This window comes from Tinamus guttatus, unplaced genomic scaffold, assembly GCF_059628265.1.
Source record: "Tinamus guttatus ecotype Peru unplaced genomic scaffold, ASM5962826v1 Tinamus_guttatus_pri_ptg000060l, whole genome shotgun sequence".
NCBI classification, from domain to species: Eukaryota; Metazoa; Chordata; class Aves; order Tinamiformes; family Tinamidae; genus Tinamus; species Tinamus guttatus.
The window spans coordinates 10,106,822-10,129,587 of record NW_028288594.1 but is presented as its reverse complement, the minus strand read 5'-3'; the positions used below and the strand labels follow the sequence as shown (position 1 = coordinate 10,129,587).

General features: G+C 39.7%; 1 protein-coding gene across 1 annotated transcript in view; it reads left to right on the top strand.

The window, feature by feature from the left end:
* MYLK (myosin light chain kinase) overlaps positions 1-22,766 on the top strand; it is a 181,923-nt gene that overhangs the window by 36,464 nt on the left and 122,693 nt on the right. The window contains exon 2 of the mRNA XM_088519567.1: positions 11,864-12,021. Coding sequence (XP_088375693.1) covers positions 11,872-12,021 — 150 coding nt within the window. The 5' untranslated portion in view covers positions 11,864-11,871. The remainder of the gene's footprint in view (positions 1-11,863; positions 12,022-22,766) is intronic.

Below are 22,766 nucleotides of genomic sequence, written 5' to 3'. Positions count from 1 at the left end.
AGCTTTTTCTCTGTAGTGGACATGAAAGCTGTGAGAGTAGTTATCGCTGTAGAAAGATTTCTCCTGCAACCTCAATTGTAGACATTCTTATCAATGCTGCTTACTGGCTGGCTTTTTGGAACATATTTCACCAATAAATCCTGCATGCTATTTAGGTGCTTTTATAAAACAAAATGAAATAAAGCTAATTATCTTTCATAGTTTATATATATATATATATAAACTTATACACACACACACACATAAAAGTATTGTCGCTGTGTAGCATATTGCACATTTAGGTTATAACTTTTAGTAAGGTGATGTTTCTGTGTGGTTTCCAGTGCCAAATGCATTGTCAAAGATTGATGTATAACAAATGATTGTTGAGTATGCTGGCTTGCATACATGTACAAAACTGCTGTGTCCAGGAAAAACAACCTTGTGGGAGAACTTACGGGCCCGCTTTTGTGCTGACAGTTATTGGGACTGAACAGAATGGAAGACAGTGCAGAGTTTGGCCTGTGCAGAGTATCTCAGCATGAAGAACCAGTGGCTCTTTCAAACTGAGAGACTTAATTCCTTTAGTATTAAGTATTCACAACATAATTTGAAACTTTATGGTGTTTATTCATGGTCCAGTCTATCTCTGGCTGAAGTCAACAGACTTCTTTCCAGTGCTACCCTGGGGTTTGCACACCTCAGTCGGTAGAGTGCATGTGTTTGTTTTCCCAAATGGCGTAGAATTTGGCAGGCTTGAGGATTTTTTTTCCTTTTTTGACATTCTGGCTGTATTTGAAACTAAAACACGGAGTAAAATTGAAAGAGGCTGAAAAAATTGTGTTTTATGAACCACAAATCTTCCATGACTCACCTTTCGTGCAATTTTATGGCCCTACTAGCTTGGAAATGAGCAACAGCAATTGGCCACCTGCAGCATCAACATCAAGGAAAGTTGATGTAGTGGTTATTCTTTGACATGTGGAACCTAAAAAAAAAAAAAGAATAGACAGTTTATTTGTGTACTGCTGATTTAGCATAATATTCTGCCAACACTCAGACATTGCAGAAGCATCACTCTTCAGAAAGTCTTGTGTATTTAAATCAAATGGTAAAGCCAGAATAATTAGTATAAAGGCAGCATAGTTTCTCTTTTGCCCGTTTTGAAATGCTGCTGAGAGCACCTCAAACCAAAGCGTTCACCTCCTGAGTTCCGATCTGCTGTCACTGCGTAGTACTAGGCAGGGCCAACAACCTCTCAGCGTTTGTCTCAACTGCAGCTTGTCACACCTTAGACAACTTGTCCCAGATTACCTTTCTGCAAAATTAGACTCAGTAGGCATGCTAGAATCCTTGCTGGTGTGTGCACTCAGATTCAATACGTAAATAAATATATCTCACAAAATTAATAGCAAATGAGATTTTTCTTTCAGACTCACTTTTGTGTTTAGTCCTTGTAACTTTCACATTGTGATTATATATATATATTTATTCTGTTGTAGATACTTTCATAGACATATGATGTATTTTTAACTCGGGAAGTGATGGGTTTCAGGCTTCTGGTGGAGAGAGCTATTGCTACAATTTGAGGGTGAGCTGATTGTCTGAAATGTGCAGCTGGTTCTCAAACAGGCTGCTTAAAAATATCTCTGGCAAACTGCAGTCTGTGCTTTGGTTTTCCTCTCCATCCCAGAAGCTTTAGGACCGGTGCTTGCCTTGCTCATTCTTCTACCCTGCCCACTCAGGTTTGGAGCCAGAGGTCTGTGAGTTCATCATCTGCCCCACTCTCAAGTCAGATTGCTTTATTTCCCAGTCTGTCCAAGCAGGTCCATCCTGATGGGCGTGTGGCCAAGAGAGAGTTACCTCTTCATGTGGCAGACTGGCTTCAATTGCAAGTTCAGAATGGCAGAAGGTTTTTGTCTTGTTTCTTTAGCCAAGTATCTGCCCTACTGATCTAAGTAGAGTATATTACTGATTACTTCCCCTGAGCTGATTAGTGGAGATGACCCCAAAAGCTTTTCAGTACTGAAAACTGAAGATGCTGTTTGAAACTAGTGTCTATAGTCATGATCAGCTTGGTGACATGCAGTAGTTTGTGATGCTTCTGTGCTGAAGGCCTGAGTGTGGAACTGAGGCTTTTTGATTCAGCAGGTGTTTAGGGAGGAATTGCTTGTGTGGCATTCTTGGATTGGTAATTACAGATTAAGCATAGATGCTAGCAGCATTTATGCATTATAAGATGCAAGAACATTGCTGCAAGGATAGAAACAGTATTTTCTTTCCTGATTGACTGGTATTGCTTTGTTACTGCATTGTGTCATGGAAGACTCGGGACTTGTTCTCTCAGATCATTATGCTGCTTTGCTGGAAGAACATTATTTTGGTTGAGAAACCTTAAAACTTGAAAATCAAGAGGCTTTACATAGGCAGGCTGTAGTTCTTGTGACCTAAATGATGGACACAAAGCTTACAGTAATCCTATCCAAAATGGTCTGGTTTAAGTCAGAATAGGTATCTGGATAGGCAGTGGAGAGGTATGCATGGGTATGTATTTAATCTGTGTTTTTATTTTCATATACATAGTAGGTGATTAGCAAGTTTATTTCCTTTTAACATTCATTCCTGTGGATACTGTGGCATAGGTGTCAGAATCCTTTTTATTATCTACTTCCAACTCTCCAAGTAATTGAGGCCCTTAATACTGTTGCAACTACTCAAAAATGTAGCCTGCTGCTTAGTAAAGTGATGCCACTCTTGTATCACAAGAGATCAAAGATTTGTGGCAAAGGAGACAAAGGATTGAGAGTTTTGCCTTTGGTCATATTGCAAGTTGATATATTAAGAAACTAAGCCCACCGTTTTACAGTATAAATGACAGAAGCACTGAATCATCCTTAACCTTAGATACTGGGAGTCTTAATACATATATAAATCACTTTAGAAAGACTTAAATGAAAGTTATTGTTTAAGGGTAAGCACTGCTATTAGAGAAGTAGTTTTATTGATTTTTTTTGTGTGTGTGTTTTGAGCTTTAAGGTCTGAAGCCAGGACTGCAACTGCAGGTTTGAGCTTGTGCAGTTGAGAGTTCACACTGTTGTCAGTTTTTGCTGACATACTTCAGCTCCCCATGTTGCAGCGGCATGGACACTGAATATTAATCTGGATTCAGAAGTTATGTCCCAAGAAGATTTCAAAGTCTGTATTCCAAGGATTTCACCCAAATCTGCTTCACTTCCCTGGTCCACTGAGATTCCCAGCTGGCACTCAGATTTGCTGTGTAGTGAAGTCACTGATGGCACATGGATGTGAGATGAGCAAAGGAAACAGACTGAAAATTTTCATCTCTGTCAATATGACCCAAAACAAATTTCTTTGCACAAGTTTCTCTGCTACTTGCATCAATGTATTGCCTGAGTGGCATCCCGGTTCTGGGGAATAAGTACTTTTCCTTCCTGCACTCGTAACTAGAATTTTAACATGTTTATGTCAGATTGAATTCAACCCCTTTCCTTTCTTTCCCAACATGCTTCTATAGGAAGTCACTTTGGAATCAGTAAGAGTGAGCCCAGTTTGCATTCTGTTTACCAGTGGTATTTCCCTCTGGTTTTGATTTGCTTCTCTAAAGTAATCTTAGATATGGGTGCTGTACTGAATCTGCCCAATGCATGTCATATTTGGTTGCTCATAATTTCTTCTAAGACAACAGCTGCAAAGAAGCTGTGTTTCTTGTGGTCCCTCTTGATTTACTGCTGCTTAATCTGATGTTTCGAATTAAGCATTCAAGGTTTTGAACCTTGAAAGTCTTTTAAGACTCGTGTTCGGCTGCTTTGTAGCGGACATCTTTTTTTCTTGAATTTTTATACTCGGTGGTTATGAAATAATTGAATAATGTAGTATGTCTGTTTATAATAAAGATAAATATGTAATCAAAGATCCATTTCTCGCTGTACATATGTATATTCTGTATCCTTACTTGTTCGCAAAATACCTCTGCAGCTGCTTTATCAGTAAATCATTAAGGAAGGGCTATGTAAGGCATATGCCAGGACTCACATTGGAAGTCTTCTGTGGTAGTAACATGGCTACTGATTACTGGGTGAACTGGGGTATCTGCAAATCCCTATGGTCCTTGAGAATGCTGAACAGCACTCTTAAACTGGGGAAAATTAAAAAATGGTTAAAACTGACAGCAACTGTGCACATCCTTGCTAGTAAATTCTTTTCAGACAGCATGAACAGGATGTGGAGGGCATGATTTTCTTTCTTCCTTGGTAAGAACATACCAAGTTTCTCTTTTATGACCTCTTTAAATAAGCAAAGTTTGATTGCTATCCTCCTTGTCCTCTAATAAGACTACCTTAACTAAATGTAGATCAGTTACCATCATCTTGAATAATTCTCTTGCCCAAGATGAGGATGAAATTCCTCACACAGCTGATTGTACCATGGAAACCTTTGCAGATTGAAGCCCATGCTGTAGTATTCATGCAAATATAATGAAAGGGCCAGGTTTATTGATTGGGTAGATTGTCTTCCTACCTCTCCCTCTGATCTGGTACAAGTACTTCAATTTTCAGTGTCACACAAACCAAAAGATGTCTTTTTGGCTGTTCTAGAAGATTGCCAAAGAAAAGGGTGACTTTGCAGTTGAATGTTAGTTACAAAATTTGGCCTCACACATGGTTAGCCATTTTTACTAGTGGACATATCTGTGGCAGCCACGTTGTGATTATGCATTCCACAAGCTCTAGCTCACTGAGCCTTGCAGCAGCCCTGGAGGAGGTGGTCGGAAGAGTTGTCCTTGTTTTTGCAAGGATAACGAAGGCTGCAGCAGACTAAAAGCCATTTGGCACAAAACGCTTCTGTATTTCCTAATAGTGCAGCTCTAACTGCTTGAAGGTATTGCACAGTGCCACAAAGTTCACTGTCCCTCCTTCTCCTAGTCAGGTGAGCAAGCATGTGAAGAGGGCATTCGGAAGAAGGGAGAAAGGAAAACGGACCACCTTCTTCGTCTCAGAAAGTTATTCCTGTGCTGCAGAGCCCAAACTCTCTATCACTATCTCATCCTGGAGCTGACAGTGAGTTCAATCTTTAAAGCAGTCTGGAGAATATTATTGTATCTGAATACCATATAGGGGCCGCAGCAGTATTTTGTTGAAATAAGCACCTGGAATGGTTTGAGCCTGCTCTTTCCTTTTTCCTGTGTACAAGCAAGATTCTTCCGGATGAGCTGTTGAAGACTTGCTGAGTGTGAAATTCATGTCAGTGAAATGATTGGATTTGAGGACCTTGCTCAATTTGGGGAAGAACTGTGATATGATGGTCTGAAATGATCTTGTAATTTATTTTGGGTTCTATTGGTATCATTTTGTCTGGCCTAAGCTTTTGCATACATTGAAATATAGCCTGTAATACCCATTTGTGTGAGACAGTTACACAAATGCGGTCTGTGGGAACATACGCAGAGGTTTTACACACATACAGCTGCCAAATCTTAAGCTTGCAAAATTTTGGGATATTGGACTTGGGCATGAAGATTTGGCATCTGATCCTGCTTATACTGCTATGCCTGAGTGGCTATTGAATTTTCCTGGGATGTTTAAGGGACTGGGTTCACATTGCCTTGAAAATTTTATAGTGAAAGGGCCTTTCTGGAGATTAGGTATATAAAGAACCAGTAGGAAGATTATGATAATTCATGAATGAAAAAAGAAAGAAGAAAACCCAGTCGGGGTTGATTTGGGACTGACAGAAACCTCACTGGCTCCCAGAGTGTCAGGATACAAACTTGCACTTGACCACAAAGCCTAGCAGGACTCGCAGGAATCAGAGCCCAGACACTCAAAAGATGTGTAGCTTTGTGATTCCTTAGGAAAATTAAAGGTCCATTTCTCTTGTACAAAGAATACAGCCTGCTTAAATAAGACCTCCTTGCAGAAACACCATCTTGTTACTCTTCCCTTCTCAGAGGCAAATAACTATTTTACTTACAAGATCTGAATGAGAGGTGGTATGGGAAAGTGAGGCTATGCTGATGGTGCTAATAAGTAGAGAGAAAAGCCCCTTACATCCTGTTCCCACCTCCTTCTGCTAAAAGGACTAGAGCTGCTCTGTAGTTTATTCATTCCCTTATAGGCCATTTCTGAGGTGCTGGTAGCCGACAGGAGGCAGGATGGTGCTTCCTCCTTGTACGATAAGATTGACAAGACCATCACAAGTCGTATGGCTGCAAAAAATCATTTCCGTAGTTCTGTGGAGAGCATGTTCAGTTCAGATGTATGGCAACCACATGTTACCCTACAAGATAGAGGCTATAGCACAGGAAATAAGATGTGTGAAAGGGGAAGCTGTCGATCAGGTTTAGAAATGAAAGAAACTCTTTAAGGTTTTGAAGCACAGTGTATGACCCTAGCAAAACTGCTGAATTTGGTTAGGCTGTGTAAGGAAATGATTTTTTTTTTTTTTTACCTACAGTGTTTTAAAATGCATGCTTTTTTGAAAACACCACCCTGTGATTTAAAAAAGGAAAGCTATAATGAGATCCAGCTTCCTGTGAGTTTATGGTAATTTTGTGCTTTTTACTAGTTATACTATTTATATGGTTCTGTTACTGTAGCCTGACTTCCAACTTCTAATATAGTTATCCTCACAGGATTCCTCTTTGTGGTGAGGAAGTACAATAATCCCCACTTTACAAATGGGGAACCATAGCAAAAGAGAGGCTTAGTGCCTGGCCTGAGGTCATGCAGGCAGCCCATTATGGAGCAGGGAATTCCACCCCGACTCCCAAACTGCAGACAAATGCTCCAGCCCCTGGGCTCTCCTTTTGCTCCTATTTTTAAAGAGCTCAGAAGATTCTATCCAGATTTCAGAGATGGTTCAGAGGTTAGCAGGGGCAGTCTGGTTAAAATAACAGAATAGCCAGACCAAGTGAAAATGTGCTGCTTAGGTGTAGAGTTGCAATCTCGGTGAGAAGAATAAAGCTTTTTCAACTGGCAGCCCTGATTTCCTCTCACTTGCACTCGCGCTGTCTCGCATGCAGACGCCCTCTCTGCTACTCCTTTTTCTTCTGCCTCGGAGGAAGGACTTGGTAAAAGGAAAATAATGTAATTAAATGATTATGTAGGAAGCTGAGGGTAAGTATTTACTTATATTAGATAAGTGATTGAGGGAAAACTATAAGGTGGACATTTTACTGATTTGGGGGTTTATTTCTGTGAGCATGGTATTGAGTGCTAGAGATTTGCTCTCGATATAAGATGCTTGAAACACGTTTGTCTGCTTCGGCATTAGAAAGATTAGAGGGAACACTGTGAGAATTTGTAAGGATTTATGTGCTTTTAAGAAAGGATTAAGAATTTAAAAAATCCAGATTAGAAATGCTGTCTAACCACATCAGCCTTGCAAGCCAGCATGGTGGTTTTCTTTTATTTTTAATACCATACTGTTTGTACTGCAACTTCAGCTGCAGTTAGTTTTGCTTAACGATCGTAGTCTGGGTGTGCACAGCAAGTGAAATGAAGTGTTATCGGTTCATTAAGCATCCTTGAAATCTTTTTCAGTAGCAAGCTTGCAATACCTAGGAAAAAGATTTTTAGTAATAAGGTCATTGTAGGAAGTTGCTTAAAAAAACAAACAAACAAATGAATGTTTTCCCCCACAGATATCAATGTCTTATTTTTTATTTTTTATTTTTTCCTCCTTCTATAAAATGTTAAACTCTGGCAAGATTTGTTCTCTTTAAAATAATTTCCGTAAGGTATTCGAAGATAGTAGTTCCATAGGAAAACCAGAGGGCACAACATGGAAATATTTATTTGCTTGGGGCACAATTGTTAGATATCGTTCAAGCTGAAAAAAAGATTTTGTAATTAGTTACTAGAAGCATCTTCAGCCTCCATAGCTAATTAAAGCCAGACTGTTAAATGGGGATGTTTAGGAGCTTATACTGCTGGAAACCTGCTTTTGCTGATTTGAGCTAATAATCATAGGTTAATTCAATCCCTTCTAGACACTTTATTTAGAAAAGCATAAATCCGTACAAGATGTCCTTACGGAAAAGACTAGCTATTACTTTATTTCATACTTTACCGCTATAACATGAAGCATCAACTTGTTCATAACTTTTGGCATGTTACCAACATGCAATAAAAATGTAACTTGACAAGTAAGAATGACTGTTTTAGGAGTTGTGTTTTCCCCCCACCCCCACCCCTTGTTGTCTCCCTGCCCCTGACTTTTTCCGTATAGCTAAATCCAACAATCAGAGTTATTAGTGGAAAGATGGTATTACCAGCATTCAGCCCATTTTTTTCATCACAGAATGTTTCATAATCGGAGAACTTTGCATCCAAAGCAGCCTGGGCACTGCCTGAGCCCAGCGCTGCTGGGAGGATGAGCCTATGGATACAGTGCATTTTGCAGGCGTGTACTCTGGCTCTATTGCATGTACTCTGTGGGTCTAGTCTTGCAGCCTACCTGGTGTTCTGGTTTCCACATGTGAAGAGGTCTTACACCTAGCAAGAGTTCATAAGATAACCCTGTATTAGCAGTGCATTGCATCTAAGGACTGATGGACATTGTATTCCTACAGAATAGTATTGTGGGCATTTGTAACACATAGCATCTTCATTATTTATTTATTTATCAGCCAGTATAATCATATTCACCAGTGGAGTTGCATCTGATTTACAGGAGTTAATATCAAGTTTGAATTGGATTCAGTGTTTTTTCTTCCCCCCCCCCCCTTTTTTTTTTTCTTCTCTTCTTTTTTCTCCCTTTAGGGAAGGTCAGTCATATGTGCCTGAACTCTGCAGAGCTGACACAGATGTGTATGGAAGGACTGGTTTTGTTCTTGGCTTCTTATGGCACCAAATGCATTATAATGTGTTCATCTATATTATACCTGACACATTGTTGCTACTACAAGTTTTATTGCAGGCTTATATTGGCAGGCTGATTTGCTGGTGAAGAGTTTCACAGCTACAGAGGCACTGCAAGTCTATAGGCCTTTTATAGGCTACAGAATGATATACCTTAGCAGGCAAGAAAAATGTGTGGGAAATAAAAGTCAAGACTGAGTAGTCAGTTGAGCATGTTGCAAAACTGAAGATCATCTCTGGAAAGGAGAAATTTAAGGAAGTCCTTGGAGAAAAAGGAGAGAAAAAAAGAAAAAGGAAATGGGAAATACAAATTAAACTAGGATTCAGGTTGATCTAGAACAGATAAGTAGACACACATTACCATATTATAATATTAACGTATCATAATAATGACAAAAGATCACAGTTGAAAATTAACAATTAACAAAAAATCACTGACAGACATGGTCTTGGTAGACATCTGTTCACAGCTGTGAGCTGGATGAAAGTCTGCAAGATAAACTGCACCTTTACCTTAGTGGAGAACAAAAATGGGAGTTCTGTCCTTAATGAAAGAATATTTAGTTAAAAAATCGATTGTGCTTTTCAGACAAATACTTTTTCATACCAGTGGTAGCTTGGAAGCGGTTGCCTTCCAAACCACAGCTTCTGGTAAGTATGTACTGTGAAACAGAAAGCTTTTTGTGGCTCCTGCAGCTTAGAACAGAAGCATCTCTGGAGATGTCTCTCTCTGACTGTGGAGAAGCAAGGGCTACTAGTTCAGAAGAGCTGCCTAACTTCTAGACTACTAACTTCCAGGAGAGGAGTTTGCCTTTGACTCTCTTTTTAATAAATATAGACAATGTGTTCCTTGACATAGGCACACTGCACTGGCATAGAGAACGGAGCATATCAGAAGTGCAAAATGGAAAAACTGTGATCTGTGACTGGGTTTTCAGAAGCACATATGTGACCCTAGAATAGACAGGCAAGATGAAGCCACCAGCCTTGGTTCTGGCTTTATTCCTGTGAGATCAGCTCTCAGCTTCCAGATACCTTTCCGTGGAGACAGTTAGGATGGTTGGTTGGGTTGGGCTCTTGGAGAGCCATGATGTGCTACAGGATTTGACCTTTCTATACTCTTGAAAAAGCTTTGTCAAAATATTTCTGCATACAGTTAATTCTTATCTACAATAGCCAGCAAAACCACTTAAGGTGGAAAGAACAGCTCCTGTCACTGCTCCTGAACGTGTGTGCTAAAACACTGTAGCTGACAGTGATTAGAGAAAAACATGGCTGTCTTGGTTGCCTTTCCAACCTGTTTATTTTGTGATTGTGATGGTACTTCATATATTTTGCATCCCTCTTTTCTGTGGCAATAGGGGACTTTTCTGCGGCAGCAGAAAAACTTGAGGTGTAACAATAATATGCAAAAGTTTATTTTAAAAAATAGCAATATTTGAAATGCTACTTCATTTTTCAGAGAGTGCTGCTGGAGCATAACTCCCCGTTAATGCTTGGCCAACAGCACACGCAGCCCAGCAGAGCTGCTGTTGGCTTTCCCAGCAGCTCACTCTTTCCTGCTTCTTTGGGGAACCTGCGAGGAAGGCATGTTCCATAGGGAGCAACACGATGGGAAGGCCTTTTTCCTGCCAGGCGCAGCGGGTGAGGTGTTCACCCAAACTCAGCTCCACTGGGACAGGGCCACCTAACAAGTGCACACGTGCAGCGTGACCCTGGGAATGAGGCACAATATTATCTAGGTGAGCTGAGATGCCTGGGAATGGCAGGAGCAGTGGGAAGGTAATGCTGTAATGGTGCAGCATGTCAGCTACCCTTGTCAGAGCAAGGTAGAGCCCAGACATACCGTTCCTCTTTACAATGATGACTTCTCCTCCTCTGTTCTCCAAACTCTGTGGCCTTTTCAGGAACAGCTATTCCATATATACATGGATGAGGCAGGAGTAGTGTGGCTTCTGTTTCATTGTTTTTTTTTTTTTTTTTTCTCTCTTAAGTTGAAGCATTATTATTGATGAAAGTGTTATTTATTGTACCTTTTTGCAAAAGCGGATGAATAAACATGCAGTCCATCATGGGTTGGTGTATATGGCAGAAGATTACAACCTGCAAGCAAAGTTCTCTTCACTGGTTCCCTATGATTGGTTGACCAAGTATTTCTCCGCTTTATTCTCTGCTAAGCTTGTCTATTAAATAAGTATTTTAGAGTGGAACTTACATAAAATGGAAGTTCTTCAAGTAACTGGCAGGGTAAGCTACTATTTTTTGTTTGTTTGTTTCTTTTAATTTTTGCTTTCAGTTAACAAAAATAGAGTGAATAGCAGAGGAGTTGTTTCTGAACAGTTTTTTGTAGCATTATGAAACTTGGTCTTTCTACTATTTTCCTGGTCTATGTGCTGTAGAAAGAAGAGCACTAAGCAAGGGAATTGGAATTTCTGCAAAAATGCCTGTTACGTACTAAGAGTGCTGTGCTTAGGAGGGAGATATCCAGATATTTCTTAAGATCTTCAAAGTGTGGTATGAAAAATCAGATTTTCCACATTCCCACTTGCAACTTAAATCCAGTGCAAACAGAGGCCTCTATTTCACAAGTACTTGTTTAACACTGGCTCTGCTTTTGAGACTTAACTGATTTTGGTGTGTTCTATGCCAGGAAAATCAAAGTCACGTTGCGAAAATATCTTCCTGAAGTAAGTTATTACAATTTAATGCAGTTGTAAAGGATGGCTTTTTGGTTAAGGCGCTAGTCTGGGACTTGGGAGTTCAATCTGAGTTCACTTCAAGGCTGTGACCCTGTCTGCAACTGTAGGTACACCAGGCAATCTTTCCTGGTCATGGTTCACCACCCAGAAAATAGCATTTCTTATGTTATACCAAAGACTAGGTATATGAATGTAACAAACTTATAGAATGATGTATCCTCAATATGTTTCTCAGTTGCAATTCTAATATAGGCAATTAATTACTCTAAGTTAAATAACACAATTGCGTGTGTCTCTTTACAGTTCACATCATGGGGGATGTAAAATTGGTGACGTCAACTCGAGTTTCCAAAACTTCCCTGACACTGAGCCCCACTGTGCCTGCAGAAGCGCCTGCATTTACCCTTCCTCCTCGGAATATCCGAGTGCAACTGGGAGCCACCGCCAGATTTGAGGGGAAGGTAAGAAATGGAAATGATGGTGAACTTGTCCACTTGTTCTTGTCCTTTCCTGAAGCTGCATAGTTGGCTGCAGAAATAGTGAAATTTTTAATTGCATCCATATTAAGGACATCTAGAAGAGTGCACCAATGTTTCCTCTCCTGCCAGGCAATAAGAGGGGGCAGGAACATTACAGGTCAGCTTATGAGCAGAGGAGAAATGAGTGCTCTGCTAGGTGTAACCTAGATGATTATGTCAGGCACTGTGCATAGTATCAGTGGAAAACTGGCTCCAGACCTGGCTGTAATCAGAAAAGGTACATACTTCTCTGCAGTATATTCATTTCCTTTAATCCCAAAGCTACCTCTTTAGAGAGCTTCATAGGTAACAAAAGTGACTGCATTGTCGTATGTGCTTCCTAATAGTCAAACTAGGAATCTGCAAAGAGAGAAGCTGGTGAAATTTTTATTTAACTGCACCACTGCAATATGCATAGTTAACTGAAAGCAAAAGGAGTATTTTCAGAGGAAAAAGTGTTTTCATCAAGTAAGCATATTAAACCAACGGGAATAAAGTGTGTGTGGTGGTGGGGGAACCCCAGGTTCTTCACTTCCCTTCAGTGGGACACAGAATTGTACTTATTAGGATTTGTATTTCCATTGTGCTTCAATCCAGTATCATCTCTTTCTTGTTCTGTTTATTTCCCTGTCTTCTCCCTTAACCCAGATCTTTCTTCCAGAGCTGTGACTTCTTTCTCTTGTCCCTTCTATCTTCTTTCTGTCCTTGTCATGCTCTGCCTGTGTGCTGACAGCTGTATCATCTAGCTGACTGTAGTCCAAGTCTTTGAAGTGGTGGGATTTATTGGACAGAGGCAGGAAACTGCAACTTTGCTGTAACAAATGCAAGGGCTAAAAGGAATTTGGGAAATTCATAACTTTGAAAGCTCTAACATAAACAGAGAACCGGTAGGGGGCATCTGATATTTATCTTATTTGTTTGTTTATGCAAGATCAGAGTAGAAACTGGAATTTTTCTAAGGAAACTGTACAGAAAAATGATTTTTGAAGTGTATCAATTTTTAAGTGGAAAAAAAACAGAACTCAGAAGTAGTTCTCAGACTGAATTTCTTTGAGGAAAAATCGGCATTTTTCATAGAATTCCATTATCTCACATTACTTAGTTTCAAACTCAGTTGAAAACATTGAAAAAAACATATTGCTTTTGTAGGGGCATCTTCCAGACAATTGTATGCCAGGCAATAACAGTAAAGTGAAATCAAGGATGAAGCATGTGATGTAGCTGTGTTTGCTTTCTCCCTTTTCCTACTTCAAACTTTGAGTAGGATATTTTCATTTTTCGGTGCATCCTGCAGACTTTTTATTATTAGTCAAATGGAAGCAACTATAAACTCTAGTTGCCTTTAAGTTAGAGTTTGATCACTGGTCTGGTTTGAGGGGTGTTGTTTATTTCTTTTTTTTTCAGTTTAGTTTTTAAAGTATTAATCTTTCTGGGTTTGATATCCCTACCCGTTTCTTATCATTGCCTTGAATCCTGGATGGATAAAGTCTAAGGGTTCATTCCAGCAGCTTGGATAAAATAGTTAGAGTACTTAACTGAGTAGAAGTGACAGGCTTAACAAACTCTTCGAAAGAACTGAGCTTTGATTAAGGTCTTTGCTTGAACATATTTGAAAATTTGAATTCCAGTTCTGCCGATTTGGTGTTTGAGCATGTCTGAATCCCTTAATTTTCCATAAAGTGGGAATTATAATACAGTGGCCGCATGCATGTCATGTAGATGAAGTAGCCCTTTATTACTTCAAGTGCTTTGTAAGTGCTAGGCTTTAAGACCGCAGCTTTGCTGAAATGCATGCGAGATCTGTAATTACTTTGTGGGCAGCAGCACGGGTTATGTTTTATTCCGCTGCTTGGCAAACTGGGATTAGACAATTACGGCCGCTGCCTTTGCCATTTCAACCTCTTGCTGCGCATGGGGTATTGACTGGTTTTGGCTCAGTGCAGCTTGCTGCCCTGGGGGAGAGCTTTCTTTTGCCTCTCAGCAAACACAGCTGAGAAGGAGCATGCAACACAGCCACAGACAAAACAGCCAATCTGTAGCATTGTGAATCAGTCCAAATTTCCTGGAATCCAAACTAGCTGGAGACTGTGATACGAACTTGCATTTCTGGGAGCAAGGAGAGGGCGAACATCCTACCTTATGGTAATTGGAAATAGAGGGTAATGGAACACAGCATGTTCTCCTTAGTAGTACCTTGTGCTCCAGAAACTGACTTTCGTAATGAGCATACTAATAAAAATTGTCTGCGTGATGGATTATTTGTAAAGTAATGTGACTGGGGAGCTTGTTTTTGGTTCTGTTATTCACAGCTGGATTCATATTAGTATTTTGCTTGTGCTTCCATTCTGGTTACATGACAAGGTGAGGGGACATAACACTACAGGCTGGATGAACACTGCCACTCTGTAACTGCAGTCTGATGCGACTGCAGTCTACTTAGCTCATATCATCTGGGTTCATCATCATCTGGGTTTGTCTTCTAGGATCATGCTGTGTTTTCTATTGCTTAACCATTCCAGAGGTCCAGTGGAAGAGTATTTACTAAGATTTAGTGACAGTGATAGCTACTGAACATACTTAGTTTTTTTCTGTGGTGGGAAATGGGCTACAGATGTTATGAAAGATTGTTGCTGATAGTCCATCATACAGTGTAGGTATTAAACTAGGATTAAGCTAAAGAAAAATAAAAGTTTTAAAAATGGCTAGACAGGAGATTTTCTTCAAAGAGTTCCTCAACAGTGGAATTTATCTTATCAGAAAGAACAAACATTTCAAGAATCCAAGACAGGGTATAAATCTGATACTGTGACAATCCTGCGCTCTCATTGAGTGAACAAGGAAGAGAGAACTGCAAAGTCAAACTTTGCCTTTCTTTCCTACAGCATGTAGAATTAGTTGTGTGAAATGGCAATTGAAGATGAAGGACAGTGCATGAACTGAAAATATTGCCTACAAGTATAGGAAATCTGAGGAAGAAGGGAACTATAATTCCTGTTAACAAGAAAATCTCTTAATCCCTCCACTATCACCCTGGTTTTCTTACCAATAGCTCAACAAATTTATTCACATGTGACTGCAGACCTCAGTTTTCCAATGTGACCTCAGAGTAGAAATGTAATTTGTCATATTTTGTGCATACGAGCATGATTTTGGCTGGGAGCTGTGTTTGAGGGGTGAAATTTGTGTCGAGTGAAGGCCAAGTTACCTTCCCCAGGTGTTCCCTCTCTGCAGCACAAGCACCTCAGTTGTTTGCCAGGCAGTTGCTGAGCTGATTTTTACAGAAGCATTCACAAATTACTGTGGTGTGTTGTGGATACCTAGTTTGTCGGGAGTTGACTGATGAACTAGTCTTCATTGCAGAGCACCTGGGGTGAACAGCTCAAGGCAGTAATTGCCTGCCTTGTGCTAGGTCATTCCTGCTTGTCAGAGCCTTTAAGATGCTCCTGGAAAAAAAAAAAAAAAACAGCCCAAATAATGTTACCAGGCTTTGTTTTAAACTCTTTGCTTGTCTGTTGTATTAGTCATTTTAATACGTAATCAAAAATGTATCAGAGCTTTGCTCCATTGAGCTGTGATTGCATATCTTTCAAATGCATCACCAGATTTCCTAACTTTCACAGGCATAGTAGTGAATCATGATTCCTTTCTTTGCAGTAAATACTGTAAGGGTTTCTGTGGCAAGTATCGCACAGGAGGACAGAGAAATCCTTTCTGGCCATAGCACCTAAGTAACTATCTGTAAATTATCAGACAAGGTCATATTTTGATCGCGCTGATACCACTTGAAATCAGATTAGATTCCTGACCTTACTCCCAAATTTCATTCTCTGCAGCAGTGCAGGATACTTTAAATACAGCACTGAACACCATAGCAGTGCTGGCGGATCAGTGTAAGAACCTTAACTACATTTCCAGTTTAGAAAGAAATTAATTTTGGCCTGTCCCACTCTCACAGGCTTAGATGTACTGTTCTATAGCAAAAGTTCAAAATCAGTATTTATGTAAATAGTGTAGTTTTCCATACAGTCAAATGAACAAGAGTTCCACCAATTTGCGTGCCAGCCTGCCTGTCTGATTTCTTAGGATCCTGTTCAGGACATGTATCCTGATTTCTAAGTATCCTGGCCTTTCCAAGACTATGGGCTCATAGACCTAAGATGGCCTGTGTTATATCTCAAATCTTTTTGTGAAGACTTCTTTACATCTAGGAATTACATTTCTTAATATTGGACTATTTTAGTCAGATCTACATTCCCACTCCACTGTAGAACTTAGCAACTATTTAAATACTACCATGATTCCATTCTGATCTTCCTATACCCACAGCTTGAGTGTTGCCATCAGCCTGAGTTGGCCTGTGATAGTGTTCAGGCTTAGGTTCTGCTTTTCCTCGGCTTTCTGAGCCTTTCCATGCTTGTTTTAAGACAGCAAGCTAGTCCTGCAGTTCCCTGTTCTGTGTCTCGAGGCATTGACAGGTTCTTTCATGATTCTCTGGGAAAATCTCAGAAAGCAGCCCGTTTTCTGCACCAGAATAAACCACTGGGGCCCCCAAATCCTGCGGGTCTGTGTAGGTGAATAGAGCAGCAGTAAGGCCTGGCCCCAGGAGACCTGTGCTCTCCTGACTGCAAGCATAAGCTGTCAGCAAATGTTAGTGCTCAGATCCTCCTTTCCCAGGTCCACGTTAACTTTTGTTTGGGAGGGTACTTTAAGGCACAGAGAGGATTAAGTTCCTACAGCAAGATGATAGAAAAGCCAAGAATAGAAAATAGTCTTCACTGTCCTGTAACCACTGAACCACATTCTCTTGATTGTTTCCTCCTTATTTTAAGCTTCGGCTTCTGAGACCAGTAAAGCGGTCTGCTGCAGGCTTGCTGCTTTAAACAGAAAGGGCAGTTGCCCACAGTAGTCATTTTTAGCTGATAACTGTGTGATTAGCTGCCCACACATAGCTCAGCTGATCTTAAGTAGCAAACTGGTTGCATCAGAAGCATGGTGTGAATATTTCTGAATACACCAAGCATTAAAAAATGGACAAGTTCAAAGAATGCCGATTTCTACCAAACCTTTCTTCAGAGTGATATTAGCCTCTGCATTTGATTTCTGCAAGCAGTTAGCTAAACCTGCTTTGGCTGCATAAGTATATAATTTTTGAAGGTAATATTGGCGGTCATTAATTTTATGAGTCTAAAGAATACTTGTGCTAAAGCTTGGCTTGAGAAGAACGGCCAAATGTCATGCTACGGACCACAAACTGATTGCCTAGGGGGTTAGGAAAGAATTTTTTCCCCTTGGATAAAGCACTACGCCGCTGGCAACCGAGCATTATGGTTTTATTCTACTTCATGCAAACCTTCGTGTATGGTCTGTTGCCAGTTCGGAGATACCAGACTACTAAATCTAGTCCAATGTTCTAATCTCAGCGAGCTACATTTCATGTGAGTCATATACAGGCATATGTGGTTCAAGCAGAGCTTGAGTAGGTATTGGGTTTAGTAGTTCGATGTTTGTGTTAAGTAGCTACTGTCCTGCCTTTCCTTTAAGTAAGAGATGGTGAATTGGATGGTAAATTTTAAGGTAAACCAGGTAAATGTCAAATCCTGCTTCTAGTTAATGTGCTTTCTAATTCTCCTATCTCCTGGTGTTGCAACACCCCTTTTCTTTTTCTTTTTTTCTTCTTTTTTTCTTTTCTTTTTTTTTTCTCCTCTCTCACAGTAAGCCCAATGACATATTTGAACTTGCTAGTTCGAGCTGTTTGTGCTGCTGGGGGGTTGTGCAGATACATTGCCTGAAAAAGTGAGGTCAGATGGGAAGAAATAGGAGGGAACAGGGAAGTCAACTTTCTTGTTTTGTAATAGAGACCAATTCGTGTGGTATGTTTAAGAAATAAAGGGTAGGGAAGAAGTGTCAAAAAGGAGAAGTGCTGAAAGGGGAAAACTATCAGAGCGTTTTAAAATTGCTATCTACCTGAACAGAAAAACTGTTTCCTTCTGTCTGCCATACCACTAAGTGGCAAAGCCTGTGTCATCTTCTTTGCTTTGGACCTAGGGCAGCAATGTGTGCTCCAGGCATCACTTGGAAGCACTACGGATGTATGTCCCAATTATGCTGTCTGTCTAGATTTGAGATGCAGGATCTGAAATGAGAGGAGCCCAGATAATGATAGAAGATGAGGACATGGCACAAAATCATTTGCTGTTGGCTTGAGCTCTCACTGTTAGAAAATGTACTGCTCAGCTAATTGCATGATGCTGACAGTGGTTTGAGATCTGCATTTTCTGGGGGGATGACTGCTCTGGACCCCATGAGGAAAGAATTTGGGAAAAAATCTGTGTCTTCATGGGAGACAATTGTCTGGTGAAGATGGACACTGGGTGAGAGCTGTGGGAAGAGCTATGCTGAATCTTTAAAACTTCCATGTACTGCGATACTCTAAGAAGCCAGATATGACACATTGGGGCATGTTTCTTTCTAGAGAGGAATGCCCCTTCACTTTACCACGTGACATGTCCATCCATGTGTTGACACCCTTTTTCTATTTCTTGTGCAATGTATAGCCTGCAGGGAAAAACTATCACCATCATCATAGCGATGCTTGGCACTTTCCAGGTGGAAGTACAGGAAGGTGCTCAACGTGGCATGTGTGCAGGGTATCCAGTGGCTCCGCAAACCTCTGACCTCAGTGCACTGTCCCATGCAGCTGATCTGAGCATGCACTGCAGCAATGGCCAGGATTTCAGGAGGTTTGGCCAGACCTTTTACAGAGTTGCTCTGAGCTGCCAGACGTTCAGAAATCCCAAACAATACTAAAAATCTTCAAATTCCAACCAAATCTTTTTTTTTTTTTAAACAATCATGCCGTACTATGGCTAGACGTTTTAAGGACCATTCAACTAATGTAAATACGGAGTTAATGAGAATCTCTGATTTTGTATGGTATTTATCCAAGCCAGTGGTGTTGTCACAGAATCACAAAATGGTTGCAGTTGGAAGGGACCTGTAGAGATCATCTATTCAACTCCCTTCCTCAAGCAGGAGTTTTAGCTCAAGCCAGAACATACAGTTGTGCTCCTCTTGGCTACCTCTTTCTCTTTATTTTTTTATTTTTTCTTTGATGATTTCCAATGATTCAAGTATTTAAGCTTTTGAAGAGGAAGCAGTTAAAATCACATGGGAAACTTGACAAAATCTTTGTGATTTAATCGCATCTACCTGCCCCTGATTTGAAGGCAGTGACCAACATCTTTTGGTTCTGGAGAGATTATATTTTGTGATCACCCAATACTGTGATGTGTTATCATCAAGCATGGCTATGTATCAGATGAAGTTGTCATCTGTCTCCTACCATTAGGTTTGATATTGTAGGCAATAATTTTCTTTGGTAGAGATTTCTGGACCTGCTCTTTTCCATAATTCTCAAATATAAATCAAAGAGAAATCTCTTGAATTCAAAGAGAATTCTTGAATTTTGAAAGATTTGCAGGGGATGTAAAATATTTGTGGTATAAAGGAGATTCAGTCTTTTACAGAACTAGTGATGAAATAAGTAGTAAGAGTAATCATAAAGTCTGCAATGTAGAGAAGAAAGGATTAAAAATGTGCGGAAAAAGGAATAAAAGAAAATGGAGATACAATGAAGAGAATTAATTGAGATAAATAAATGAACAAAAATAATGTGTTCAGAAATTGAGGATGAGTAAGTCAGAGTGGAAGTGGTCAGTGATTTTTCTTGTTTTTCTTTTTATTTATTTCATGAGAGTTAATCATAAATCTCTGAAATTTCAACAGAGCCTAATTATTCTTCAATTCTGCCTCTAATTTGAAAAAATAACGTCATCTTTTTAGCCTATTTTCCCTTCCTCTGGGCTACTGCATAATTCTTTGTTGTGGCCAGTTCCACTGGCAGTCAAACTCATCATGTAGCATTGGGCTTTCTTATCTAAATAAAAGTTCTTAACAGCACATGAAATATGACCGCAGCTTATCAAGTTATGTTAAAAGCCAGGACACTGACTTTATTAAATAAGCAATACAAATTATGATAAGCGTAAAGAACTGTGGTGATTGGTATTGATTTTTGCTTATTTTGTGGTAGCCTAGTCCCCTAGCCTAGTCCCCTTGGAGCCTTACTGTATGTTTGCTGATAGTTTTTAACACTAACAGTTGGTCCATCCTCTGATGACCTTCTTGTCCAAAACAACAGGAAAAATGGTTGCTGCTACTCTCGTTGATACTTGTGTGGGGTTCTTAGGCACAGACATATATATATATATATATATATATATATTTGTACAAGATCACTTAAAAGTGTGTTACTGGGCTGGGTACCAACTGCTGTCTTCCTGAAGTTCAGTTACCACCCACTCCCTTGCACGTAATCCTGTCTATCTCTGAAAGTAAATATCTCTGAAATAAATGATTTCTCTTTTTTTAAGAAAAAGCTATGTTTTCCAAACAGGTGAAAATGTCACCAATGTCTTGATGACTGTCCTTGATCTGAGAGCCTTAATGATAACAGAGTGACCGAATTAGGTCCCTAATACCTTGAAAGCTCCCTGTCCCTAGTACATAGCTCTTCTAGTTTGTTTATCTGTTGAGATGCAGTAATGCAGGGGTAGTCAAAGATTGGTCTGCTTGGGCGATTACTACATAGTCATGGCAAACATTGTGATGGGTTTGTTCAGGTCTTTCAGTAGGAGCGCTAGTGACTTCAGTTAAATGGAGCTCTGCTGAAAGTACATGCAGAGTAAGCACTTTTGTCCACAACCTAAACAAACGTAGCTACTTTTGAGTGCACGTGTGTGTTGCTCTTACCAAGATCACAGCAATTTTACTTTTGAGAAAAAAAGCACTAGAAAGGAGAGGAAAGCCTGCAAAATTTCTCCTGGACTCAAGCTTTCTATAAATATTTATTCTGGACTGCTGAACTAGAAATTCATAGCCACATCAATTTATATTTTAGGATTTCAGTTAGTGCTTTGAGAGTTTTTTTTTTTTTTTTTTTCTTTCAGGCAGTTTTTGCTTAGCTGTTTATTTTTAAGGCAGCAATTTAAATATTATATTGTATGAGTTGTCTTTGCTAAGCTGCTAAGTTTATGAACTAAGACTATAAAGCTTAACTCTATAAATTTTATAGATTCTTATAGGATAAAAGTATTACTGAGGGATGCTAAGAAGCAGTTAATGTTTTACAGTGGGTTTGCATATAGAAGTCTTAATTACTTAATGCATAGAAGTAAGTTACACAGAATAAACAATGCAATGAGAAACGCTAAATGTTTAGGATGTCTGAAGTATTCTTACCTTCATGCTCTAATACTGCATTTTATGTTCACATATACAATTGATGTGTGTGTTCACATTCATTCTATTTTTTAATGAGGCTTAAACCAAACAAGCAACATGTCATGCACAGTCTTTCTGCCAGCTCTAGAAAGCAGGATTAGCAATGGGACAGTGCAACTAACTGAGGAGAATTGTTGCACACTCTCCAGGACACGGCCTTTGCCAGCAGCATTCGCCGCTCTCAGCAGACAGTCTTTACTGTAGTGACATTCTTGATTTCTTATCCACTCAACTCAGCAATGTCAAACGATTTCAGTGATTTCTGTGGCTGCTGCCGGAACGACTGAATTGCAGGAATTAAATCTTGTGTGGCTGGAGATTGATGGAGTACAGACATGTTCATTTGGAGTAAAGGGTTTCTGTTACCACCTTGTAAGGTGCCCAGATGTGCACTGCTGCCCTCTGTTACAGATTTCATAGCTACAAAGCCTATCTTCCAGTAGCTGTGTTTTGAGTACAGAAAGAAATTATGTTTGTTTCTACTAATTTTCCACAGTAAGTCTCGCACATGTAGTGTATGAATCTGCACAGATTCCTTGCCTGCAAGTAGCATGTACTGATGCAGTGTTCCTAAAATAGCCTCCCTAAGCTAGGAAAGTATAAAGACACAAGCAATTCCGGTCAATGGCACTGTTTGTATAAGAGGATTGGGCCTCTAGCATCTGGAAATATGCCAAATAAATTCACATCCCATCAAGATAACTTCACATTGGTAAAAGTAAAAAAAAAATAATGCTGGAAGACTGAAAATAGTGAAAACATAGTTTTTACAAGTGTCTTAACATTGATGACCTTTCTCCTGAGAAACACAAGGAAGAGTGCATTGTCTTGTTTAAAAAATGACTCTGGATTCAAAACCCAAATATTATTGTTATGAAGGGATCATTGCTCTCTGCAAATAACTGGTGCTGTTTGGTCTCGCTTTTTTTGTGTGTGATATCAGTGGAGTTTCTTGACCTGATGATGTCCCAGTCTCAAGTTGTGGTGCAGAGTTTGTCTGGATTTTGTGAGATAATAAAGCTAAATATTTATAATTTCCTCTGAAGTAGGAACACATGAACATATTGCTAATGACAGAGTGAAATCTTGGTGTTAATTTTGGCTTGTATATGTTTGGGGAGGAGGGGAGAGGCTTCCCACTTTTTGCAGTTTGCCTAAACTCATTATTTCTCTGCCTTTCTGAGTTATTGCTAAATGAAGGATCTACAACTTATGCTAAAAATCTTCCAAGTGTTAAAAACTGACCTATCTGTAGAGGGAAGAGTAGAAACAGTTTCCCGAAGTTCTGTTTTTCTTGTGTTAAACTGTTTTATGTTTGAGCCTTTATTCTAGGGCTGCCAAATAAA